Raw genomic sequence first — 25,153 nt, forward strand, 5'->3', positions numbered from 1 at the left:
GAAGTGTGGTATCGACCCTGAGGCAGCCAATGGGAAGCGGTCCAGGAGGCGAACCAGGCCGCTGCCAAGGTTGGGTGCGCCGCTGAACGGATGGCAGAGGGAGCCGAGCGGATTCCTGAGGAACGCTGGCCAGGTGAGAAGGCCTTAGGCTATAACTTGAGAATTAGCTGCAAGTGCAGCCCAGGGTGTTGGTGGCGCTGAACGAAGAGCAGGAGGTGGGCTTATTGGAGGCGGGTGGGGTGTGTGAAGCGGAGTCGAGGGCCTTGCAGAGGAGGGGGCGTGGGATGTGGGGTGGGGACATCCTGGAATGGAAGGATGTGAGGGTCTGGGATGGGGCGTGCGCTTAGGCCAGAAGGGTGTGGGAAAGATCGGATCCTGGGACTAGTCCTGGAGAGGAAGGCGCTCAGGATGCTGAGGTGGTGGGGTGCCTGCGATGGCTAGTGTCAGAGGTGTTGAGTTATGTGAAGGTGGGAGGCAGGGAGTTGGGACCCGCTAGAGTGAGCCGAAGAGGGGCGTGGAGGGGAGTAAAAGAGTGAGAGGGTGCGAGAAAGTGTGTAGGCAAACTGGGCTGGGGAAGTTGCAGTCTTGGAAACTAGAACGAGGATGGGACTAGGATGCCACAGCTCGCAGCCACCGTTGAGGAGAGCAGATGGTAAGTATATGAAACGTGTCTTTGCCCTTATATGCTTTAGCGATGTGCTAAAAGGACCAGCGAGCACACTAAGAAAACTCCCCTAAGGTCCTGACTTAAATGACCAGTTCCTGTACTCAGTTTTCAGGTAGAGGTTCTAGTACTCTCATTTCCTCTGCTGACTCTTCTAGGTATATGGCTCATATCAACTCAGTGGTATAGACATTTTTCTGTTTCAGGCATTCCAGAAAAATACGAACCTGCGGGGTGTGGCAGGATTATTGACTTCCTAGAGTTAGGTGTTTATTTTTTATTACAAGATAGGGTAAAACTTTCGGGTTGTAATTTAAAAACATGTAAAACTGCCCCTCTGGGATAGTTAATTATGGAAAAGATGTTGGAGCTAGGAATGTATGATTGATTCTTAATGCCTTCCACCTAGTCCGGTGTTATTTTTTCCCCTCTTTTCCTCCAGTAATAGTGAGAAAAGGATTGGGAGGGATGAAGGTTCCTTTTTTCCCCTGCAGTCTTGAACAATGTTGCATATTCTTTATTACTATGTTCTTTATCATTTAGCCCTTGGTAGCTTATGGTTTAAGAAGGTAGCACTATCTTAAACAGAAATAGCTAACCTCCTTCCTTCAACATTTTACTTTAATCTAGTGTTTTTTTTTTTTTTCTTCCCTGCGCTTTTCTTGTCTCAGTAGGAAAAATTTGTTTTCTTTTCCTTTCGGATTGTCATCTAGTTCCATGAGCTGTCTCTGAGATCAGTGGCTTAAATCAGCAGTGTCAATTACAGACAAGTCTTGAGACAGGGAATTGGAAGTGGCTGTAGATCTGAGCAGTGTTGCAGCGTGATATATGGAATTGAAAGTGTAGTGATCTGTGTATGCATATCTCTCCCTCTTGAGTGCATCACTACCTGAATTAGTGATCAGTCATGCTCTTTAGTTGACCCTGTGAACCCGTTGGGATTTGGAACAGAAAGAAGCTTGTAGGCAGTCAGTTGCTGCTGAAATGTAGGGCAATAAATTGGGCATATTCAGTCATGACTTATTTCTCTGATTTCTACTTTCATCTCTGTACTTAATATTAATTTCCTGCTTTCTTTCATTCTGTCCTGCTTTTTTCTAGAATGCTCTCTCCATTTAATTATTTTTTTCTCTATTTCCAATTTTTCTGATTTTCTTTGCATCTTTTTCCCTAACCACCTTTTTTCTATTCCCATGTTTGCTCTTTACTCCTATTGTACCGCACTCTTGCCAGTAGTGATTATGTACTTGTTAGCTGTGAAGGAGTAGGAAGCGGAATTATGGTGATAGAGTCCAATCACTCCTTTTGCGTCTTGACACATAGACCTGACTTATGCCTACTTCCTTGCCAGTCAGTAATAACTCAGGCAAGGCTTGGGTGTTAGTATCAGCTCTGACCCTCTCGTGTGTGTTCTTTAGCTCCTGTCTCCTTTATGGTTTTTTGTCACCATAAAATATAAAAATGAATTAGATAAATTGACAGTGTTTAATAACCTATACTGTTGACTTTTCCATTTCAGCTATTTGAGTGTCATCTGCTGCTACCCATTGATGTCAAGATGACTAAGCTGGGATTTTTACGGTTGTCCTATGAGAAGCAGGACACACTTCTGAAGCTTCTCATTCTGTCAATGGCTGCTGTGTTATGTGAGTGTGCATGTGGACCTCTCTTTCTTTGGGGATGGAAAGGAGAAAATCTTGAAAAAAAAAATCAAGAATGGCTTTCTTAGATGCCTTGTTCTTTTCAGTAGATTGTGATATGTTCTTTTTACTGTTATCCATCAGCGTAATTTTATGAAGACAAAATACAGGAAACACGGGATTATAAAAGTCAGGGCTAGAGATCATCTGAGAAAGAATGAGAAGCATGCTGTACTAATTCTGTTTTTTCATAGGACTGAAAGATATACTGGGGACCCTTGTACACTGAATTTTTTAAAGATAATTATCTTCAGTCTAGTTGCCTACTTTAGTATTTCTGAAACTCTCTTCAGAACTTATTGTATTTTTAGATTTTCTAGCTCTTGATGAATCAGAAGTATAGTCTTGATTTGCCTTACCTCTTAGTTTGCTTCAAAGTAAGGGTTAGTTGTGGGGAGGGGAGGTTAACATATAAAAAAGATGACCATGTAAGTTGATTGCAGTATTAATAGGGGAATGCATTGTTACAGGCCTTGATAATAAGTAGTTAAATGTGTACTACCTACATGGAAAGTGTAGGTGTCATTGTCAGGGGAAAGTGAATTTCTTGTGTTTCTCCTGTGTGGGAGAGATGGATAAATACTTTATTCAGGGGTCTTCTCTCTCCTTTTTTTTTTAAAGTAAACTCTGCCCCCAACATGGGGTTCAACTCATGACCCCAAGATCAAGAGTCACATGCTGTACTGACTGAGCCAGCTAGGCAACCCTATTTAGGGATCATTTTATATTTCCTGTGACTTCTGTGCTGGATAATACTATTATCTCTATAATACTATAATCTATTATTTTTCATGGCAGACTACCATTAAAATATTAACTCTCTGGTTTTTGTAGCGTTCTCCACTCGTCTCTTTGCCGTCCTGAGATTTGAAAGTGTCATCCATGAGTTTGATCCGTGAGTACTTTTGCTTGGTCTGGTATTTGCTTTGGGAAGCTTTCAGGTTCATGGGTTTCAAATTGCAAAGTCTAATCAGCTCTCGGTGATGGGGATGTGCTTCCTATATATTTAGGGCGAAAAACCCTCAAGTTTTCCAAAGGAGATAATTGCTTCCTTTTGAGACATTTCTGTTGGAATTAACCAAGTAATTCTCTCAAGCTCATTATCTGGCTGGGCTAAGAGAAGTCTGGCTGCTCAGCTTGGTCCACAGTTAGTGATACAAATTGAGGGAAAGGGACCTGGTGTGTGTTTAAGGCTCAGAAGAAAATCACAAGTCATGAACTTGAGATTTATGACTTTTTGTTTAATAATTTATCTGATAGAAATTGGGCTTGTTAGTTAAGTTCTAAGATATTGGGGCAAATTTAAAGCCATGAGTTTGATTAGGGATTTTAGGGGAGTGTTCATTTTGTTTTAAACACTGTTTTACAGATTATCCCTAAATCCTTACAACCCTAAGGAGATGGAGGTGCTATTTTCTCCTTTATGTAAATGAGGAGACTGAGGCTGGGAGAGGCTATTGAAGGTTATGTGTTTGCAGGAGCCAAAATTTGAATCTAGGTTTGTCCATCTCTAGACACTAGAGTCACTATGTTGTATTGCTTAAGGTTCAGGCCTAATTAAATATTTGAAAAGCCAGAATCATAGGTTCTTCAAGTGTCATTAATATTTTAAAAATAGCATATTTTAGCTTATGGAACATTGATTCAAAAGTTGATTTGCGAATTTGTTATTTTGTGGAGGTATTTGAAAGCACTTTGGAGGCACACAAATATTTTCTTTGGGGCCTCTCAAATCAATTTGTATTTTTTTTTGTCATGAATGAGAAAACATATCCTTTCGTTTCTTGATCACCAGTCTGTTAAGGCTTTTTCTCAGATTCTCTAGGTGAAAAAACATTGAGGCGAGATGGTCAGGGAAAATGAGACTATCTGCTCTGTAGCCACAGACCTAGAAGGAACTGTAAAGATCTTGTGATTTGATGCTTTCTTTGGTGGAGCAGGAAACTGAGGCCTGGGTTGTGACTCCAGTCGAGACCTTTTCCCACTAATTTATACTTCCTCTGCGTTACTCTCCCTGCCTTTAGGTAAAGGACATAGTTCTCACACATGTTGACTGCCTGCTACCCTCTTCCCTGTGTTTCTCTGACAGTTACCAAAATAACACTCATCAGCAACAGACAGAAGGATAGAGATTTCTGCCATCTGCTGCTTCTGCTTACTTCAGTTGCTAAAACTTGACTGACCAAGAAGGGAGTAGGGTTAGAGGGATGGGCAGGAAAGGTGGTTAGTCATCATTACCTTTAGTAATGAAAAATTCCTTTTATTTATTTATATTTTTTCCTTATTTCTTTTTACTTTTTTAATTAAAATTTTATTTGAATGTAGTTGGTACACAGTGCTACATTAGTTTCAGGTGTACTACATAGTGATTGGACAAGTTTATACATTATGGTGTGTTCAGCACAAATGTAGCTATCATCTGTCACCATACAATGTTATTCCAAATCATTGACTGTATCCCTATGCTGTGCCTTTTATGCCTGGGACTTATTCATTCCATAATTGGAAGCCTGTATCTCCCTTGCTTTTTCATCCATTTAGCCCATTCCCCCAACCTCCACCCCTCTGGTAACCATCAGTTTGTTCTCTGTATTTGCAGGTCTGATTCTGCTTTTTGTTTGTTTTTTGTTTGTTTGTTGTTTTTTTTTTAAAGATTTTATTTATTTATTTGACAGAGATAGAAACAGCCAGCGAGAGAGGGAGCACAAGCAGGGGGAGTGGGAGAGGAAGAAGCAGGCTCCCAGCGTTGGAGCCTGATGTGGGGCTCGATCCCATAACGCCGGGATCACGCCCTGAGCCGAAGGCAGGCACTTAACCGCTGTGCCACCCAGGCGCCCCTTGTTTGTTTATTATTGTGAAATCATATGGTATTTGTCTTTCTCAGTCTGACTTTCTTTTAGCATAATACCTTCTAGGTCTATCCATGTTGCAGCAAATGGCATGATCTCATCTTTTTTATGGTTGTGTAATATTCCCATCGTGTGTGTGTGTGTGTGTGTGTGTGTGTGTGTGTGTGTGTACACACCACATCATCCTTATCCATTCATCTACTGATGGACTCTTAGGTTGCTTCTGTATCCGTAGATAATGCTGCAGTAAACATATGGGTGTATATATCTTCAAATTAGTGTTTTCATTTTCTTTAGGTAAATTCTCAGTAGAGGAATTACTGGATCATATAGTATTTCTGTTTTTAATTTTTTGAGGAACCTCTGTACTGTTTTCCACAGTGGCTGTGCCAATTTACATTCCCACCAGCAGTGCATGAGGGTTCCTTTTTTTCCACATCCTTGCCAATACTTGTTATTTCTTATCTTTTTAATATTAGCCATTCTGACAGGTTAAGGTGATATCTCATTGTGGTTTTGATTTGCATTTCCCTGATGATAAGTGATGTTGACCATCTTTTCATGTGTCTGTTGGTCATTCTTATTTTTATTTTTTATTATTTTTTCCTTATTTCTTTTATTTATCTATTTATTTATTTTTTATTTTATTTATTTATTTTTTTTAAAGATTTTATTTATTCATTTGACAGAGATAGAGACAGCCAGCGAGAGAGGGAACACAAGCAGGGAGAGTGGGAGAGAAAGAGCAGGCTCCCAGCAGAGGAGCCTGATGTGGGGCTCGATCCCAGAACGCCGGGATCACGCCCTGAGCCGAAGGCAGGCACTTAACCGCTGTGCCACCCAGGCGCCCCTCCTTATTTCTTTTAAAATAAGAAACAGAAGAGGTTACATACCTTGGATCTAAAGAATTGTGTCTTTCCATGTATAGCTCCAAGCATTTTATATCAATTTTTAAAAAGATCTTATTTTTAAGTAATCTCTATACCCAATGTGGGGCTCAAACTTACAACCCTGAGATCAAGAGTTACATGCCCTACCAGCTGAGCCAGACAGGCGCCCCTCAATATTTTTTGTGTAATTTATATTTTAATGCTATTATGTAGGTGGCATTCAGAACTATTTTAAATAACATGAGTAGGATTGTTGTAAGTTTAAGCACTCGTTAAGAAGTTTGTGTACTGAGTTGATTAAAAAAATTGTTAGGTGTATAGGTGTTATACCAACATCTTTAGAGATGCTTATCATTTGAAGGTATCCTTGTGTCCTCCTGTGTGGTATCAAAATGTTCTTTTGTATGTTCCTGTCTCTTGGAAAGGGCCAAATTTATTGGTGCTTACATCTCAGCTGTTGTGTGTTTGGTGCTTGAATTCTCTGACTGGTGCTGATGCCAACTAATTGACAGGCTGGTGAAGGATCCTGCTTGAGTTAGGCTCCGGTTGCATTTCCTTCTTAGAGAAGCAGTGCTTTAGTTGAGACAAGCATGGAGCTAGAAGTGAGGGGACTTAACGGTAGTGAAAAATGATTTTTATACTTGCCATAATTTTTGGTACCAAATTGATTTTTATTGGAACAATGATAAGTTCCTCAGTGGCGAAACCTGAGCAACAAAATTCTCTGCAAATTGGTAAAAGTATTTGAGTATGAAAAGGAGGAGACACCGATCATTTCTTTCTTGCCATAGGTACTTTAATTATCGGACTACCCGGTTCCTGGCTGAAGAGGGATTTTACAAATTCCATAACTGGTTCGATGACCGGGCCTGGTACCCTTTGGGACGAATCATTGGAGGAACAATTTATCCAGGTGAGAGGAACAGGATTTTTTTGTTTTTTAAGTTTTTTAAGAGAAATAAGGCATTTCTATATTGTAGAACAGTTTCTCTTATTTCTAGTATATTCATTTTGTGACAATTGTCACTTCATTCTGATTATAGATTCCTAAAAATGGGTCTAATATGTACAAGAGAATATGTATGGGAGATGGGATGGGTGGATTTTTCATAAATTCTGGAATTTATGGGCCTACCACAGTTGCTGTGTTAGTATTTCTGGTGGCTTGTCAGGACCTATGTTATCACTTTATTGATACTTCGATTTTCTCTTTCTCTTTCCCTTAAGTTCTTTGTCTTACTAAGATAACCTAATGGGGTTTCTTCTTCCTGTTACAGGCTTAATGATCACCTCTGCTGCAATCTACCACGTACTTCATTTTTTCCACATCACCATCGACATTCGGAATGTCTGTGTGTTCCTGGCCCCTCTCTTCTCTTCCTTCACCACCATCGTCACGTACCACCTTACCAAAGAGCTCAAGGTGAAGGATTTGGGGTGATAGGCTTGGGAATGAATGTTGTTGAACCCCTCTAGTAATTGCTAACGAGTGGGGGATTGAGAGCCTCAGAAGGGCAGGGAGCCAGAGACAGCTTTGGCTAGCCTGAATTACTGGGTTCACTCCAGCCCCTTCCTAGAATATGTGGTTTCTCTTTATTAGCAACTATTTGCCCTTATAAGAGAACATTTGAAGGTCAAGTGTAAATTTTTACATAAGGAAAAAAAAAACATTTAAAATGTAAAATGTGAGTTTTAAATTTTGAAGTCCTCACAACCTGAGGGAGAGGAAAAATAACTACAGGAAGCGTTCCAAAACAGTTAATTTTTCCTACTGGCAATGCACATTTAGCAATTACGTGTTGATTTTTTTTCAGCATTTATTTAAAAATTATTAAACTACTTTTGTAGTAGGCTCCATAATACTGACTCTCTGTTTCTAGGTTTCTATATTGCTGATCCTGGCTCCTTGGATGCTATTCTTAGTTTGTGGCTATGGTGTCAGGGAGATACCTGAGAGGTGATACACTAGTAGGAGGTCTTGGGACACTTGAGTTTAGTTTGGAAACCTTTTCATCCTTCTCTTTGCTGCCCTTGTTCCAAATTTGACTCTTACCAACAGACCAGTCCTTACTCTCTTTTGGAGTGAGTCATATTTCGTTGTTCCTCTCTTCTGAGCTCACAGATTGCCTTGTGATATTCCAGCTTTATTATCCAAACTCCTGGCATCGTTAGTCAAGATAGATGATCACCTTTTGGCTTTTTAACTAAAATAATAATTGTCTTCCTTTGATTATCTTTGCATTCCTTTTAGAGGTGTGACTGTTCGGCAGTGCGCAGATATTGTTAGAGATAGGGACTCATAAGCCTTGGAATACTCCAGCAAACAGCCCATTCTGGGGCAGTGTCTGATGTCTGACAGCTTACATGATTCGTCTGTCCTTAGCATATGTGTATTCAGTTTCAGACAAGCTGGTCTCATCATGGGGAATTGGTTGTGAAGTTTTTAGCTTTCTTGTGCTGCAAACATTTCTAGCATTTCTTGCATCACTTCTACCTTGGAAAATGTTGGACTGTTCTCTGGGCCCATTTTAAGTAGAATGGACTAGTGGATTCTCTCTTCTCTTTTAGGAGTGGATAGTGTTAACTTCCTGTTACCCTCTTTTCTTATAGGACGCAGGGGCTGGACTTCTTGCTGCTGCCATGATTGCTGTAGTTCCTGGGTATATCTCCCGATCTGTGGCTGGCTCTTATGATAATGAAGGTAAGATTTAAAATGCTGAAGATTATCTGTTCATCTCATTATTCAGTAGATCTTCAGGAAGTGCAGTAGAATCTGAGTTCATATCTGATGTTTAGCAATAGCAAAAATGGTATCTGGGTGAGAAGATTAGAAATGGGCAGGAAGAGACCTCAGACAAATTTAAAGTCTCTCTCTCTGTCATCTCCTCCAGAAAGGTAGATGGTAATTTTCCTTATATAAGGCCTTTTGCTCTTTTCTGTATTCATAAAAGTAGAGTTAGTTTAGTGTTGAATGTTACTAATATTTGAACATTATAATCATTTGCTTTTTTTTCCTAGATAAGAGAAATGGATATTCTTCTTTTTTAAGGTTTTATTATTTATTTATTTAATTATTATTTATTTTTTCAAAGATTTTATTATTTGAGAGAGAGAGAGAGAGAGAGCAGGAGTGGTGGGGAGGGGCAGAGGGAGAGGGAGAGGCAGATTCCCTGCTGAGCACAGAGCCTGACTCAGGGCTTAATCCTAGGACTTCAGGATCATGACCTGAGCCAAAGGCAGGTGCTTAACCGGCTGAGCCAGGCAGGCGCCCTGAGAAATGGATATTCTTTTTTTTTTTTTTTTTTTCAGATTTTATTTATTTATTTGTCAGAGAGAGAGAGTGCACACAAGCAAGGGGGAGGGGCAAAGGGAGTGGAAGAAGCAGACTCCCCGCTGAGCAAGGATCCTGATGCGGGACTCAATCCCAAGACCCTGGGATCATGACCTGAGTTGAAGGCAGATGCTTAACCGACTGAGCCACCCAGGCACCCCCAGAACAATATTCTTAAATAGGATGCCAGTATGGCCTTTTACTGAATTGTTCTGTTCTTTCTTCAGGAATTGCCATCTTTTGCATGCTACTCACCTACTACATGTGGATCAAAGCAGTAAAGACTGGTTCCATCTATTGGGCAGCCAAGTGTGCCCTTGCTTATTTCTACATGGTAACTTTTCACTCCTTTCTTCCATGAGTGGCTCTATTGGGATCAACTGATATAAACTGGAAATAGCTCTTGGGCTTTGAGACCATGGATTGGAGGCTAGAAGTCTTTATTGTCTCTTGTGTCCCTACAAAGCCCAATCCAAGGCAGGTGTGGATGTCTATCCATTGTGTAATAGCAAGGTAGAGATAATGTTTTTAATTTTTAAAGTTCTTCAGATACCATGTGTCCTATGGGTACATATTGGTTATATTTTTTCCTGTTCAATCTTATGTATTCACTTAGACTTCTTCCCTTAACTGCTTCCACTTGCTGTGTATCCTTAAATCCTCCATATAACGTTATCATAGATTGCATCTAGATTAAGCCCGAGGGTTGGATCCTTCTTCTTTTGTGATCATGATGGCAGGAGGCATAGGGAATAGGGGATTGAGGTACAGTAATAGGTGTGAATTTAATTTTCCTATTTAAAGAAATCAGTTATTTAAACTCTTCATGCCACTTGGCATAAATGAAGTTTATAGTTACTGTAAAGAAATGTTCTTTGCAAGGTCATAGGTAATATCCTAAGGTATAGCGGGGGCCTGAGGAGGAATGCTTAGAGGAACTCTTCCTTTTAATTCTGTCATAGGTCTCTTCATGGGGAGGTTATGTGTTCTTGATCAACTTGATCCCTCTCCATGTACTGGTGCTGATGCTCACAGGACGTTTCTCCCACCGGATCTACGTGGCCTACTGTACTGTTTACTGCCTGGGCACCATTCTTTCCATGCAGATCTCCTTTGTGGGTTTTCAGGTGAGCCCTAGACTGAGTAGAGTTTTTAGCTGCTTCTGCTTTCTCTAAACAGCCCCAGCTAGCTTGATTTATCTTGGATTCCAGTGAAGAGAGTAAGATTTATTTGCAGTCTAACCTTGGACTGTTGTGTTAACTGAAGTGACAGAATCATTGGTCATTAAAGTCGGCTTCCAGGGTGCGTTAATATTTGTTCCATAAAGTTGGAATTGAATGACTGTTAATTGGGCTTAGGTTTGTTGGAGGAGAGATACTTTGATCTGAGTTGATATAAATGCAAAGTTATTTCCAGTCCTTTTTAATGTTGATGAGTTCATGTATTGGTAATGACCCCTGAACTTCTTGATGGGGCCTGTGTGAAAGTCCTTTAGGAAGCAAAACACAAACGTAACCACATTACTCGTAGGGTTAAGGGACAATTATGAAACCAAAGAATAATGTGGTATGTTTGATTTCTCATGTAAAATTCTGATGGAAATGGAACCCTTATTCAGAGGTCAGCAGTATTTTCCTTACTGATCACCTACTGTATGCAGTTTGCTAATCAGTGAAATATAAAAATTAAAAATAGGATCCTGGTCCTTAAGGGAGTTACAGTCTTGCAGGGAAGGAAATACATGCAGGTGTCTATATTCTGTTATATAACAGTTCTGGAAATGTAATTCCTGGGCCAGTAGCATCTGGGAACTTGTTAGAAATACAAATTCTGGGAGCAGCTGGCTGACTCAGGGCATGCGAGTTGATCTTGGGATTGTGAGTTTGAGTCCCATGTTGAGTGTAAAGAGTACAAAAAATAATAATAAATTTCAGTATTCTGAAGAAGCAAATAAATTCCAAATTTTTTATTTTAAAAAATGCAAATTCTGGGGCTTTATCGAGATTCACTGAATCAAACTATAGGGGAAGACTCCGAAATCTGTGTCTTAACACTCTTCTTTGCCCTCCCCATTTATGGTGTTCACTAGTTTGAGAACCATTGGTCTAAGCAAAGAAAGAATTTATAAGTAATGGAAGAGATCTAAAGGGCATGGAACATAGAGAGTAATGGATTTCAGGTTAGGCAGATTAGGAGGAAATGGTATTTGCATTAGGCCTTGAGTGATGAGAAATTCTGTGAATGTAAATTTTGGGAAAGTGAGAAAATTGCTATCTAGGCTAACGAAATAGCCTGAGCAAAGTCCAAAGTTATGATAATGATAGAGTATTGGATGCTTTGGAGGACTCTTTGGAAAATGCAGCAGGCGAATTAGACCCTCCCCTCCATTGGCCCTAATTCCTCTGAGGCCTCAGAACTCATTTGACCCTTTGTTTGGTCCGAACTAGGTCAGGATATTCAGGTCTCGGCTAGATCCATTGTTTTCCAGCATTGTCATATATATGCTTTTACCTACAGCCTGTCCTTTCATCAGAGCACATGGCGGCCTTTGGGGTCTTTGGTCTCTGCCAGATCCATGCCTTTGTGGATTATCTGCGCAGCAAGTTGAATCCACAGCAGTTTGAAGTTCTTTTCCGAAGTGTCATTTCCTTGGTAGGCTTTGTCCTTCTCACCGTGGGAGCTCTCCTCATGCTGACAGGTAGGGAAGGCTCACAGCTTTTGTAAATGGGTATGGAACATATAATAAACTTTAAAAATATGGGTTATTTCTTGACCATGGAAAGGTTCATTCTTTTCCTCCTCAGAGTATAAATTCCTGCTTCTCACATTCAGTCCACTTGTCATCCCATTGTTTGGATTCTGCGTAGTTAAGAACGTCTGGTTAAAGTAGCTCTTAATGTCAGAAACATCACACTTAGTGAAAGGACTGTATCTCACCTTGCTAATTTCTCTCTCTCTCTCTCTCTCTCTTTTTTTTTTCCCTTTCCTGTTGGTAGGGTGGGAGAAATCAACACTGCCGGCCATACCCTACAAAGATGGCCTTGTCTAATCCCATATGCACTAACCCGTGGCTGTTTAGCATGCTATGTTTTCTTCAGTTCTCAGAGGCTGATTTGATTCTGTCCAAGTCTCTGTGTATTGTCTACTTTGGAGCAGCACTGGAGGGTATAGCTGAGTTAGTTTATAGAGTTGGCCATGGTTTGGCCAAATTTGACCTAAAACCCTTTGAGGTTTTTTTGCCTCCCATCTTTTGCCTCCCATCTCTGAGTTTATGTACAGCCTGACTTTATTCTGCTAGCTGTGCTGGCAGAAGTACTCTCAAGTTTGAAAGAAACGATGGTTGAAATTCTCAAAGTATTGATGGCATTTTAACAAAAACCTACTCTGTCTCAGAGACTTTTACTAAAATGGAAAATTGTGATTAGTTAGGATCAGAGGTTATTTTGTTTCAGGAGTGATTGTGAAATGTTTTTTGCTTCTTTGCTCCAGGAAAAATTTCTCCCTGGACGGGGCGTTTCTACTCACTGCTGGATCCTTCTTATGCTAAGAACAACATCCCCATCATTGCTTCTGTGTCTGAGCACCAGCCCACGACCTGGTCCTCATACTATTTTGATCTGCAGCTTCTGGTCTTCATGTTTCCAGGTCTGTCTGCCTTGTGTTCTGAGGTGGCCTTTTGGAAGAATCTCCCACTGATTGAAAATAAGTAAATTACCCTCATCCCTGTGTTTCGTTGTTTCTGTTTTTTGCCTGTTTTACCCTGTGCCATACAAATGATGGCTAAGCATTTTTCTAATATTTGAGGGAGAGTAGGAGTCAGAAGTTGAACAGTTAGAGATGCTGGCAAGTTCAGAGCCTCCTAGTTTTCTGTTCATTTGTGTTATAAGTTAAAATTCAACTCGAATTTGAATTCAGGTTTTGGCTTTTGTTTTTGAGTACCTTCAGTGTACCTCTCTCCCACCCCCCATCCATTACTCCTCCCTGGTTGTTTCTTGGCAGTACTGAAGTTTGAGAATAGGCATGGCTGATTGTAAAGACTCAGCTACTTATCTTCTAGCCAATCCAGATATGTTTTTGGATTTACTAGAGGCGGCGTGCTTCCTTTTTTTTTTTTAAATTGTGTAACTTCTATTTTTTTTTTCCAAATGAAATTAAGTTGTCTATTGTAGAAAATATAGACAAGTTAAAAAAAAGTAAAAATTTCACCACACATCTGTTGCTAGTGTTAACATTTTGATGTATATTCATCCAGTTATTTATTCATTTATTTATTTTAGGTTTGTTTTTTTTAAGATTTTATTTGAGAGAGAGAGAGAGAGCACTTGAGGTGAGGGGCAGAGAGAGAAGCAGACTCTCCACTGATCAGGGAGCCCTATGTGAGGCTTGATCCTGGGACCCTGGGATCATGACCTGAGCCTAAGGCAGATGCTTAACCGACTGAGCCACCCAGGCACCCCTTAGTTATTTTTTTTAATTAAAAAAATTTTTTTTAGTAATCTCTGTACCCAGCATGCAGCTCAAACTCATGACCCCAAGATCAAGTGTTACATGCTCTTCTGACTGAGCCAGCCAGGCCCCCTCATCCAGTTATTATTGAATAAAAATAAGATGATATAGTTTTTCCCCAATTTTTTTCGTTTTATAAAGAATCATAATTTTGTTGTTTAGTGTTATTTTAGAGATATGATATTTAAATACATTATCTGTTTTTTTTTTTTTTTTAAAGATTTTATTTATTTATTCGACAGAGAGAGACAGCCAGCGAGAGAGGGAACACAAGCAGGGGGAGTGGGAGAAGAAGAAGCAGGCTCATAGCAGAGGAGCCTGATGCGGGGGTCGATCCCGGAATGCCGGGATCACGCCCTGAGCCGAAGGCAGGCGCTTAACTGCTGTGCCACCCAGGCGCCCCAAATACATTATCTGTTTTAAGTACAGAGATATGTAAAGAAAGCAAATGGTCCGTAATATCTTGCAGCAATATTTTAATTGATGTATTGTATTCTATTATATAAATGTACTATAAAAACTATCTCGTTTATGTTGGAAAATAGGTGGTTTCTGAATTTTTGCTATTTTAAAGAGTTCTGTAGTAAACATCTTTGCTCGTATCTATGATTATTTATTTTAGTTGCTTACTTCTTTTTATTTTTACTTTTATAGTTGGTCTCTATTACTGCTTCAGCAACCTGTCTGATGCCCGGATTTTCATCATCATGTATGGTGTGACCAGCATGTACTTTTCGGCTGTCATGGTGAGGAATGCCCTCAGTCCTAGCAACAGTTCTGCCCCTGACTCTGAGGGGCATGGCAGGATTCAGAATGTACTGATGATTGTGCCCATGCTTCCCTCGGAGCATTTGAGCACTGAGTTGTAAAGCTGCTCACTGTTGCTGCTCCTTCTCAAGGATGTATGATGGACTCATACATTCTGGTTGTGGGGCCCAACTTGCTTGGATTCATAACCTTGTGTCAGGAAGGGGCACATATACTCTGCTGGAGAAAGTGACTGTAGGCAGGTTTCTTCCCCTCTCTTTCTGTATGTCTTAAGAAAGGAGCTGACATTTTTTCCTTAAAGCCCTGGGAGGATTGCCAAGTGTTAGATTGTTGAAAGAGGAGAGATTTTATATATTGTAGTACAACAGTGTTTCTTTTAAACCGTAGTTAAATACGTTCTTTAACATATCGTTATTCGGGACACATACATATATACATACATAACTGAAAACAGTTTAAGAAATACATACTTATACTGTAGATATATCAAGTATCTTCTCATATTTTCTTCTTTTTTAATTGAGAAATCATGTTTGTTGAAAACCACTGAACTGATGTCATGATGTACTAATAGGTTGAAATCTGTAATTTGTAAAACGCTGATTGGACTGTGTTTGCTTCCTGTCTCTTGTAGGTGCGTCTAATGCTAGTGTTGGCACCTGTTATGTGCATTCTTTCTGGCATTGGAGTCTCCCAGGTGCTGTCCACGTACATGAAGAATTTGGACATAAGTCGTCCAGACAAAAAGAGCAAGAAGCAACAGGATTCCACTTACCCGATTAAGAATGAAGTGAGAATTAAGCAACACTAAGAACAGACTTGGGAAACTCTGTGTGTGTGTGTGTGTGTGTGTGTGTATTTTTTGAGTGAGGAAATAGAGTGTTATCATAGTGGTCAGAGTGAACTCGTATAGCCCCTGACTTGTTTTGATTCATCTCATCTATATTGTGTGTAAGAAGCTGCTCTGAGTTGTATACATTTAATTTGCTTTACACCACAGTTCTTCCTTATTTAGGTGGCAAGTGGAATGATACTGGTCATGGCTTTCTTTCTCATCACCTACACCTTTCATTCAACCTGGGTGACCAGCGAGGCCTACTCTTCTCCCTCCATTGTGCTGTCTGCCCGTGGTGGGGATGGCAGTAGGATCATTTTTGATGACTTTCGAGAAGCATACTATTGGCTTCGTCACAATACTCCAGAGGTAAAAATTTGGGGGGAGTGGGATTGAGGGGTACAGGGAAGTGGGAGCCATTTGCTGTGATAGTGAATCATATAGCTTTTAGATGGGTGGAAAGCCTGGAGAAATTGGAACTATAGAACCCTGGTGTTGAATGAGCCCTAAAGGTCATCTTCCATTCAATTCAGGATTTCTTCTGTATCCTTACTGGTAATCATCTACACTCTGACAGTGTGGTGATTTTATTATGAGGTAGACCATCCCAATTGTAAAGAAATCAGAAAATAGAAACAAGAAAAAAGATACTGATTTTCCGTAAAGTGATCACCTGATGATAAGCACTTTTAACATTTTGGTTTGTACTTTCTGAGAACCTGAAGTGATTTTCTTTGCAGTAGCTATTGGGAATAGCCCTTCTGAGTTAGACTCTTAATCAAAGCTGTTGAGAATTTCTTAATTCTTGTCCATTATATTCTGTGGTTTATATTCCCTCCCATCTTGATATTAACTGTTTTTTGTGTATTGTGTTAAATATTGTTAATAATTATATTTAATATGATTATCTGATGATACCAGATTATTTATTTGGAAATATTATGCAATCCCCTATACCTACCTACCTTCCTATTATGCTTGTTTATATAAGGTGATCTGAGATGAAAGTATTGGAAATGTTGGATTGTTTAATTTGCACTGAGATTTCCTACATTTATATTATAAATGTAGGACCAAGTGCCAAGATTTATCCTGGTTAGGCAGTGCCTCACTTACTATCCGATGCCTTTCCAGTTCTTCTCTTGTATTTGATTTTTGGAGGCAGTGACCTTATTTTCATTTCCCATTCTTCTTTCAGGATGCGAAAGTCATGTCATGGTGGGATTATGGCTATCAGATTACGGCTATGGCGAATCGAACAATTTTAGTGGACAATAACACATGGAATAATACCCATATTTCTCGAGTAGGGCAGGTAAAGTGAAGGAATCATTTGAGTGCTTGGCACACAGGATTCTGTTGGGGAATATTTCTCTCTGAGGGATATGACTTGGAATTTTGCTCTGAGAAATGTGCATTTATTTTTCTAGGCAATGGCGTCCACAGAAGAAAAAGCCTATGAGATCATGAGGGAGCTTGATGTTAGCTATGTGCTGGTCATTTTTGGAGGCCTTACTGGGTATTCCTCTGATGGTATGTACTTGATTCTATTTCTAACTGTAGGTCATAGATTCTAAGAAAACTAGATGAATCTCCTATTTTTCTGTTTCTGTTTTTTTTTTTTTTTTTACTAATATCAACATATTTTGGTTGGGGAAGTTCCTAAGTATTTGCAACTTTAGGGTTTATATGTTTTGTTTTGTTTTTTGGCAACGAGTAAGAGATAAAAATAAATAATTCTCATATAGGTATGCCATGTTATAATTGTCTAAAGAGCTAGGAGTAGTTCCACAACCAGTAAACAAAGAACATAAAGCTTAGCTGAACCTCTTGTGTTCATTTCACAGTATATATAAATAAAAAAGTAATAGCAAAGTAAAATACAATGTGAAGAAAAAGAACATAAGGCATCTGAAAATGAACTTAAGAATTAGCATTTTTAGTGGGTTTAAGCCATAGATTCATATGCCAGTTTAAAAGAAACTGTTTCATATTTTTGTGTGTGTATGTGTGTGTCTGTATGTATGGCATATGTTACCATGTTCCCTGTGATTAATAGCAAAACCATGTTTTTAGAAGACTTGTCAAAATGTGGTACTCTGCCTTAAAAAAACTATAAAAAACTAAAGCAATAACTATTTTATACTTGAAAATGTTAAACATTTTTGAAGGTTTAGAATAAAAAGTGGTAGATACTACCCAGTCCCCAAACCTAAACTCCCTATGATATCAGTTTACAGAGGCAATCATTTCTTCAGTTGTTTCTTCTAGTACTTATGTTCATATTTCTAAAAATATGTATATTCCTCTATTCATTGATTATTTTAGATATGCTGTGTCAACTTACAATTGTAAAGAAGAAATTTTGTTCTTTTTATCACTCCCCACTTCCTCCTTTTCCTCTTGATTCTTCTTAGTGGGGTCAATTTTTAATTTTTGGTTAAATAAAGATAAAGTATTTTCAAAATTGTGACTATGTAAACATTCATTGCTGAGTCAGCCAGTATACCGTGGTTATATTCTTATCTAAAATAACTTTTGTTTTCCTATAATTAATAACTACCTCATATTTTTATCTTAATTTTCTTCAAATATATGACTGCTTCTTAGAGATGTTTAAATTTTAGATTATATGTCTGTGTATATATACAAATAAAGTGTATGTATATACACATTCTAATTATCTAAAATTATCACTACCACATGTAATGTGTACATTCATATATATAAAAATACATATACACAAACACATACACAAATATTTTTCTGTAGTATTTGGCTATGTTGTGACTATTAGAAAACGTATAAATGATTACACACAAACAGTGCTGGTAAATTGTGAAAGTTCAAGTCTGTGGACACATGTCTCTGCTATCATCATTCTTCTTCTGCATGTACAAGGCACACATGGAAACCAATCTTCTAATTTTATACTTGGTACTTTATATGTATATATACATACACTTTAAACAGAAGTATGTTTAATGCTACATAAAAACAAATGTCATTATCTGGATTATATTGTAATTTTTTTGTGTGAAATTAAGGAAAGTAGCATGTGAGACACTTGACAAAGTAACTTAACATGAAAAGATAGTGCTAAGATGAAGAGGTTTCAATTTTTAAAGTGAACTTTGCATTGAACTTTTTTTTGAATGCAGATATTGTAAGTATATAGCATGATCAGTTTTCACAAGGGGAACATATCCATGTAACTAGCACCCAAATCAAGAAACAGAATATAACTAGTGTCCTAGAATTCTTCTTTATACATCCCGCATCTGCCCCCACCCCCAGTCTTCTAAGGGTGACTGCTATCTTGGCTTCTAATGCCATTTGTTTGTTTGTTTTTTTTTTTAAAGATTTTTAAAATTTATTTATTCGACAGAGATAGAGACAGCCAGCGAGAGAGGGAACACAAGCAGGGGGAGTGGGAGAGGAAGAAGCAGGCTCATAGCGGAGGAGCCTGATGTGGGGCTCGATCCCATAACGCCGGGATCACGCCCTGAGCCGAAGGCAGACGCTTAACTGTTGTGCCACCCAGGCGCCCCCATTTGTTTGTTTTTTAAACAGATTTATTGAGGCATTTTAACATATTGTACACTGCATATATTTAAAATCTGTAATTTGGTAAGTTTTGACACAAATATATACATATCTGGGTAGTTTTGCTTGTTTTTGAACTTTATAAATGGAGTAGTACAGTATGTACCCTTTGTTTCTGGCTTTTTTTGGTCAATATTATGTATCTAGGATTCATTCATATTGCGGGTCATAATAATTTCTTAATTCTCAGGGCACCTGAGTGGCTCAGTTGGTTAGGCGTCTGCCTTCCACTCAGGTCATGATCCTGGAGTCCCCGGATTGAGTCCTGCATCAGACTCCCTGCTTGGCAGGGAGTCTGCTTTTCCCTCTGCCCTTCACCCCACTCTCTCTCATTTTCTCTCTCAAATAAATAAGATCTTTAAAAAAATTTCTTAATTCTCATTCCTGTGTAGTATTCCATTGTGTAAATATGTGTAATATATGCATTTTATTTTATTAAAGATTTTATTGAGAGAGAGGGAGCACAAGTGGGGGGGGGCAGAAGCAGGGGGAGAAGCAGACTCCCTGCTGAGCAGGGAGCCCAATATGGGGCTTGATTCCAGGATCCTGGGATCTCGACCTTAGCCGAACGCAGATGCTTAACCAACTGAGTCACCCAGGTGCCCCAGTGTACGCATTTTAGTGTTGATGGGTTCAGTTTGGGACTGTCACAAATGATGCTCTTATGAACATTATCGTGCTTGTCTTCTGGTGAGCATATATATAATTTTAATAAAGAATGGAATTGCTAGTTTAGAAGGAATGTATGTGTTCAGCTTTAATAGGTACTGGCAAAGAGATTTCTAAAGTGGTAGTACCAATTTACATTCCTACCAGTAGTGTCTGAAATTCTTGGTTGCTCTGCATTCTTGCTTAACATTCAGTATTACAAATCTTTCATTTACTCCTGTATGTGGTGGTAATACAGATGTTCTAATAAAGATGGAGAAACTGTTCCTTCATAAACACTTGGTTATGTAGGAATATAAAAATGTGACAATCAGATTTAGTTAGGTCAAACTGATGCATAATTGTGAGAATGATAGCATAGGTTAAGTTTATGTAAAGAAAGACTCAGAAAGAAAACCTTAACAGAGAAAAGCTTTCTTTAGACATTGTGCTATGTTTTTGAATTGTTGCAAGAGTAGTGATTTGACAATTTCTCTGATCTATATATGGAAGCTAGACTTTAAAAAAAAAATAAGATAACTACTGAAAAAAGAACACTATCATCTAAATTTATGAAAACATGCATGTGAAAATCATGAAAGAAGTATTGTTTTATTTTCTCATATTGAATTTATTTCTCAAGGTCAAATAATTAGGCTGCATTTGTTGGAATTCTGAAAAACTCAAGAGGTATTGTATGGTGAAAAGGAGTGAACCCAAAATCTAGAGATTGTTGCTATTATTATTATTTAAACATGGTAACATTCCAGCTGGTGCCTTCTGTGAATACTTTTTAACATTTTATTTATGTATGTATGTATGTATTTATTTAAAACGATTTTATTTATTTATTTGACAGAGACAGCGAGAGAGGGAACACAAGCAGGGGGAGTGGAAGAGGGAGAAGCAGGCCCCTGCCGAGCAGGGAGCCTAATGCGGGGTTGGATCCCAGGATCCCAGGACCCTGGGATAACGACCTGCGCCGAAGGCAGACGCCCAAGAACTGAGCCACCCAGGCGCCTTTTAACATTTTAAAGTAGCTTCTCCCACCCTCCCTCTCTCCCTTCCTGCCTCCGTTCCTCTCCCTTCCTGCCTCCCTCTCTCTCTCCCCCTTTCAATCTTTTACAAACACACAAAAACACATGGACAAATGTGCCCCAAAACAGCCACTGGTATTGCCTTGATGGCTGATCCTCTCTTTCCCCCTGCCCTAACTCATTTTCAGTCATTATTCTTGCCTATCCCGAGTCTATTAAAAAAAATACCACATGATGGGGCGACTGGCTGGCTCAGTTGGTTAAGAGTCTGCCTTTGGCTCAGGTCATGATCTCAGGGTCCTGGGATGGAGCCCTGCATTGGGCTCTCTGCTCAGCAGGGAGCCTGTGAGCAGGGAGCCTGTTTCTCCCTCTCCCACGCCCCCTGCTTGCACTCTCTCTCAAATAAATAAAATATTTTTAAAATTAAAAAAACCCTACATCTCATAAAGTTGTATATGTTAATATATACAGCTTTTGGTATATCAGTCATACTTCAATAAAATGGTTTTCAAAAAAGCACACAAAACTTGGGCCCTGATGATGATTCTAAGATGTTTTGAGCATTTTTTTTTTTAAGATTTTATTTATTTGACAGATTTGGCAGCGAGAAAGGGAACACAAGCAGGGGGAAGGAGAGGGAGAAGCAGGCTTCCCACTGAGCAGGGAGCTGTATGCGGGGCTGGAGCCCTATGCGGGGCTCGATCCCAGAACGCTGAGATCATGACCTGAGCTGAAGGCAGATGCTTAACTGACTGAGCCACCCAGGTGCCCCTGGACTAGCCGCCTTTCAAGTTTTAGTAGCTACACGTGGCTAGTATACATAGCTACTGTATTGGACAGCTCAGACCAAATACCTGGGAATAATTTCTGTTGTGACTTAAGTCTGGACCAATAGCACAGGCTCTCAGAAGTCTAATAATCTACAGGAAAAGTTGCAAATTTTGAGGGAAAAGTTTTGCCCCCACATTGTATTTCTCATTTTCAAAAAATAGACTTAAACAGTACCATTTCGGGTGGCTGGGTGATGGACATTGGGGAGGGTATGTGCTATGGTGAGCGCTGTGAATTGTGTAAGACTGATGAATCACAGATCTGTACCCCTGAAACAGAGAATACATTATATGTTAATTAAAAAAAATCTAAAAGAAAAATTATTAAATAGTACCATGTCTCATTAGAAAAATATTTTGAGGGATTTTCTTAAAAGTAGTGGCTTTTGCAAATGTCATATCACTATGCTGTTACTTTAATATTGTATGTCAACTATACTTAAAAAAAAAAAGGAAAGAAATAATAGCTTTCATTAGGTGATTTAGCTCCAGCAACCTTTGTGACACAGCAGTTCTCTTTCTACTTTTTTCTAGACATCAACAAGTTTCTGTGGATGGTCCGGATTGGAGGGAGCACAGACACAGGCAAACATATTAAGGAACACGATTATTATACTCCAACTGGGGAGTTCCGTGTAGACCGTGAGGGTTCTCCAGTGCTGCTCAACTGCCTTATGTACAAGATGTGTTACTACCGCTTTGGCCAGGTCTACACAGAAGCCAGTGAGTGACTCAACATTAGTAATTATGTGATGCTAATACGTATAGTTTTTTTCATATGCCAAGCACTGTTCTAAGTGCTTTATGTCTATTAACTTGTTTGATCCTTACAACCCAAAACAGATACTAGTATTATTTCCATTTTATATATGAGGAATTTGAGGTACAAGTGAGTTACTTACCTGCCCAAAGTCACATAACTAGTAGCAGAGTTAGGTTAAACTCAGACAGTCTCGCTCTAGATTCTGTGATTTTACCCATTACATTTTATTGCCTCTGAGTGGAAGGTATTGCAGTGGAGAGAGGAATGAAGGGGGGATACAGTGATATAAAGGACTTTTCATTTCTTTAAAAATATGCCTGGAGAATAATCTGATTGGGTTAAGTCTTCCTTCTGACTTTAATTTCTTGGTTCTGCACTAGAGACAATACCTGAAGTGGATGCAGGCCTTTGACTTCTGATGGGTTCTTTTCTGATCCATGGGAGGGTTACTAGTATAACACAGAGGCCTCTGGGTAGCAATCCTCAGGAATGGAGGGGCTGGGAAATCAGCCCCCTGTCTTTTAGAAGTGGTAGCCTCTGTGGACTTTGCCAAGCATCAACCTGGAGAGGACCTGAGTCAGGGTAACACTTCATTTGTCCTAACTACCTGATGTCTTTTCTCTAAACAAACTTCAGGCTGAGAAATAACATTCCCATTAGTTGATGATTTACCAAATTGATTTACTCTTTCCTTATGAAATCAGCACTGTAGAAAGAAGTGTTTCTCCTTTTTTTGCCCTTTTCTAGAGCGTCCACCAGGCTTTGACCGTGTCCGGAATGCTGAGATTGGGAATAAAGACTTTGAACTTGATGTCCTGGAGGAAGCATATACCACAGAACATTGGCTAGTCAGGATATATAAGGTGAGCAGATGATGCACTGAGAAAGCAACTCTCATGTTTGTGGATTGGTTCTAGTGCTTACAAATGGGCCACAGATTTCTGATCAGGGACATTTCTAGTGTCAGAAAAGTAGTTTACAGCTCAGGATGTTACTGTTTTTATTTTAGATTGTTCTTTGAGAGTAGACACCCTAGTCTGCTGTCATTTTAGCTGTGGTTACAGTGATATTTTTCTAGTTGGGACTGTACTTGATCTGTTTTCGTCATTATTAGGTCTGGAGGGGAAAAAAGAGAAAGTGTATGTGTGTTTGTGTGTTTGTGTACATGCGTGTGCATATATGTGTGTATGTGCGTGTACACTATAATTTCTTCTCTCCCACTGAAGAATTTATGGCATAGAGTCACACAGAAGTGTGTTATATCTCTTACATAAGAAAAGATTGAGAACCCTTGATATATTTGGCAGGTAGATCTGCTCCTCAGAGGTACTCCAAAAGGCTAAGCAGAGAGTAGCTAGTCTCAAACCAGTGCTCATTTAATCACGGAGCCAAATCAGGCTGCAGAACCCAACTCAGTAATGCTCTTCCAAGTTGACCTGACTGTAAATATTAAAATGACATCTTTGTGTTGCAGGTAAAGGACCTGGATAATCGAGGCTTGTCACGGACATAAATGTTACGTCCACCTCTGATATGCTTCGCACTGAGCGTCACATTTAGGACGCTGAAGACGTTTTTTAAATATGCAGTTTATAAGAACAGAGCACGATGGGATTAGTATTGTCTGGAAGTTTTGCCCTGGGCGGTATGGGCTGGGCCAAATGGAATGATTTTTATAATTCTGAGCAGGTTACCAAATGAAATGTCATGGCTTTACTTTGGTCAATTAAAGGGGGGACCTTTTTTTTTAAATGTGCCTTATTTGTTTTGACTTATGACTGATTTGAGAAAGGCAAAAATTTGTGCTGGGCTGATAGAAGGACAGAAAGTAAACCTCATCCATGCTTTTAGCTCCCTCAATGAGCCATGTGGGGGCATTCTGTCTCTCTCAAATCAGGAACACTATCAAGGACTAGCTCAGATCCCACTTGTACAAATAGTTTTGTCATTTCAAAAATCGCAGCGCCTAACACAATGCCTTGCATATAGTGGGTGCTCAGTAAACTTTTATTAAATGAATAAATGTTTGTGGAACCAGAGGAGTGCTGTTTCTGGGCAGGAAAGTCTGTGTTGCCATCATGTCTCTGTTTCAACATCTCTTGTCCTTAGAGTCTCTTTCCTTTTATGAGGGACAAAAGGTGGCTAGCCATACCTGATCTCACCAGTATTCTTTGGGACTAGCTAGGTTTTTTGTTTTTGCTTTATTATTTTGAGCAAGAATAAATCAAGAGAGAATCACTTGAAGTTTTGAAGACTCAAGGCAGACAGTGAAATTGTTCTCTATGGAGAAGATGAAACTCCTCCAATATTATGTATAGAATTTGATGGTCAGGTGTTTTTGAATCAGCTGAAATATAATTGTACATTTCTACTTAAAGTCCATCTTTTCAGTACTCACTTATCCATGATATAGTAAACATCTCTTTGCTCATTTCCTTTAGCTTATATACTAAAACTCTTGTGATATATTTAAGGGTGAGCTTCTTAGTCTCAGCTAAATATGTGGCCCATGATCTGGTTTGAAGCCCTTGCCAAATAAGCTATAAATTAGAAGGGGGAGGAATTACTATTAGCAAGTACCTGGAGACAGTGCTAGCCCAACTGCAGTAAAGAAGAGAAACTTGAAAAAATTTTAACTCAAAGCACAATAGTTCCATCAATATTCAATGTCAGGACAAATAGCCTTAGATTCAGTATAGCAGGACAACTGTATGTATTTTACAACA

General features: G+C 39.2%; 1 protein-coding gene across 1 annotated transcript; it reads left to right on the top strand.

The window, feature by feature from the left end:
- Positions 1–24,464, top strand: STT3A (STT3 oligosaccharyltransferase complex catalytic subunit A). The gene is made up of 18 exons (XM_026505472.4): positions 1–133; positions 2,184–2,310; positions 3,199–3,259; positions 6,895–7,016; positions 7,381–7,526; positions 8,714–8,804; positions 9,662–9,768; positions 10,397–10,561; positions 11,952–12,132; positions 12,924–13,079; positions 14,595–14,686; positions 15,343–15,498; positions 15,724–15,912; positions 16,742–16,858; positions 16,974–17,076; positions 22,199–22,387; positions 23,175–23,290; positions 23,902–24,464. The coding sequence occupies exons 2-18, from the start codon at positions 2,223–2,225 to the stop codon at positions 23,938–23,940; spliced, it is 2,118 nt and encodes a 705-aa protein (XP_026361257.1). The 5' UTR covers positions 1–133; positions 2,184–2,222; the 3' UTR covers positions 23,941–24,464.
- The last annotated feature ends 689 nt before the right edge of the window (positions 24,465–25,153 follow it).

This window comes from Ursus arctos, unplaced genomic scaffold, assembly GCF_023065955.2.
Source record: "Ursus arctos isolate Adak ecotype North America unplaced genomic scaffold, UrsArc2.0 scaffold_22, whole genome shotgun sequence".
NCBI lineage: Eukaryota > Metazoa > Chordata > Mammalia > Carnivora > Ursidae > Ursus > Ursus arctos.

Excerpts from the sequence above, each read along its gene's own strand:
- STT3A (XM_026505472.4), top strand. The coding sequence starts at position 2,223 with ATGACTAAGCTGGGATTTTTACGGTTGTCCTATGAGAAGCAGGACACA. Across the intron at positions 7,527-8,713 it reads ACCTTACCAAAGAGCTCAAG|GACGCAGGGGCTGGACTTCT; the intron begins GTGAAGGATTTG and ends CTTTTCTTATAG. Across the intron at positions 15,913-16,741 it reads TTCGTCACAATACTCCAGAG|GATGCGAAAGTCATGTCATG; the intron begins GTAAAAATTTGG and ends TTCTTCTTTCAG.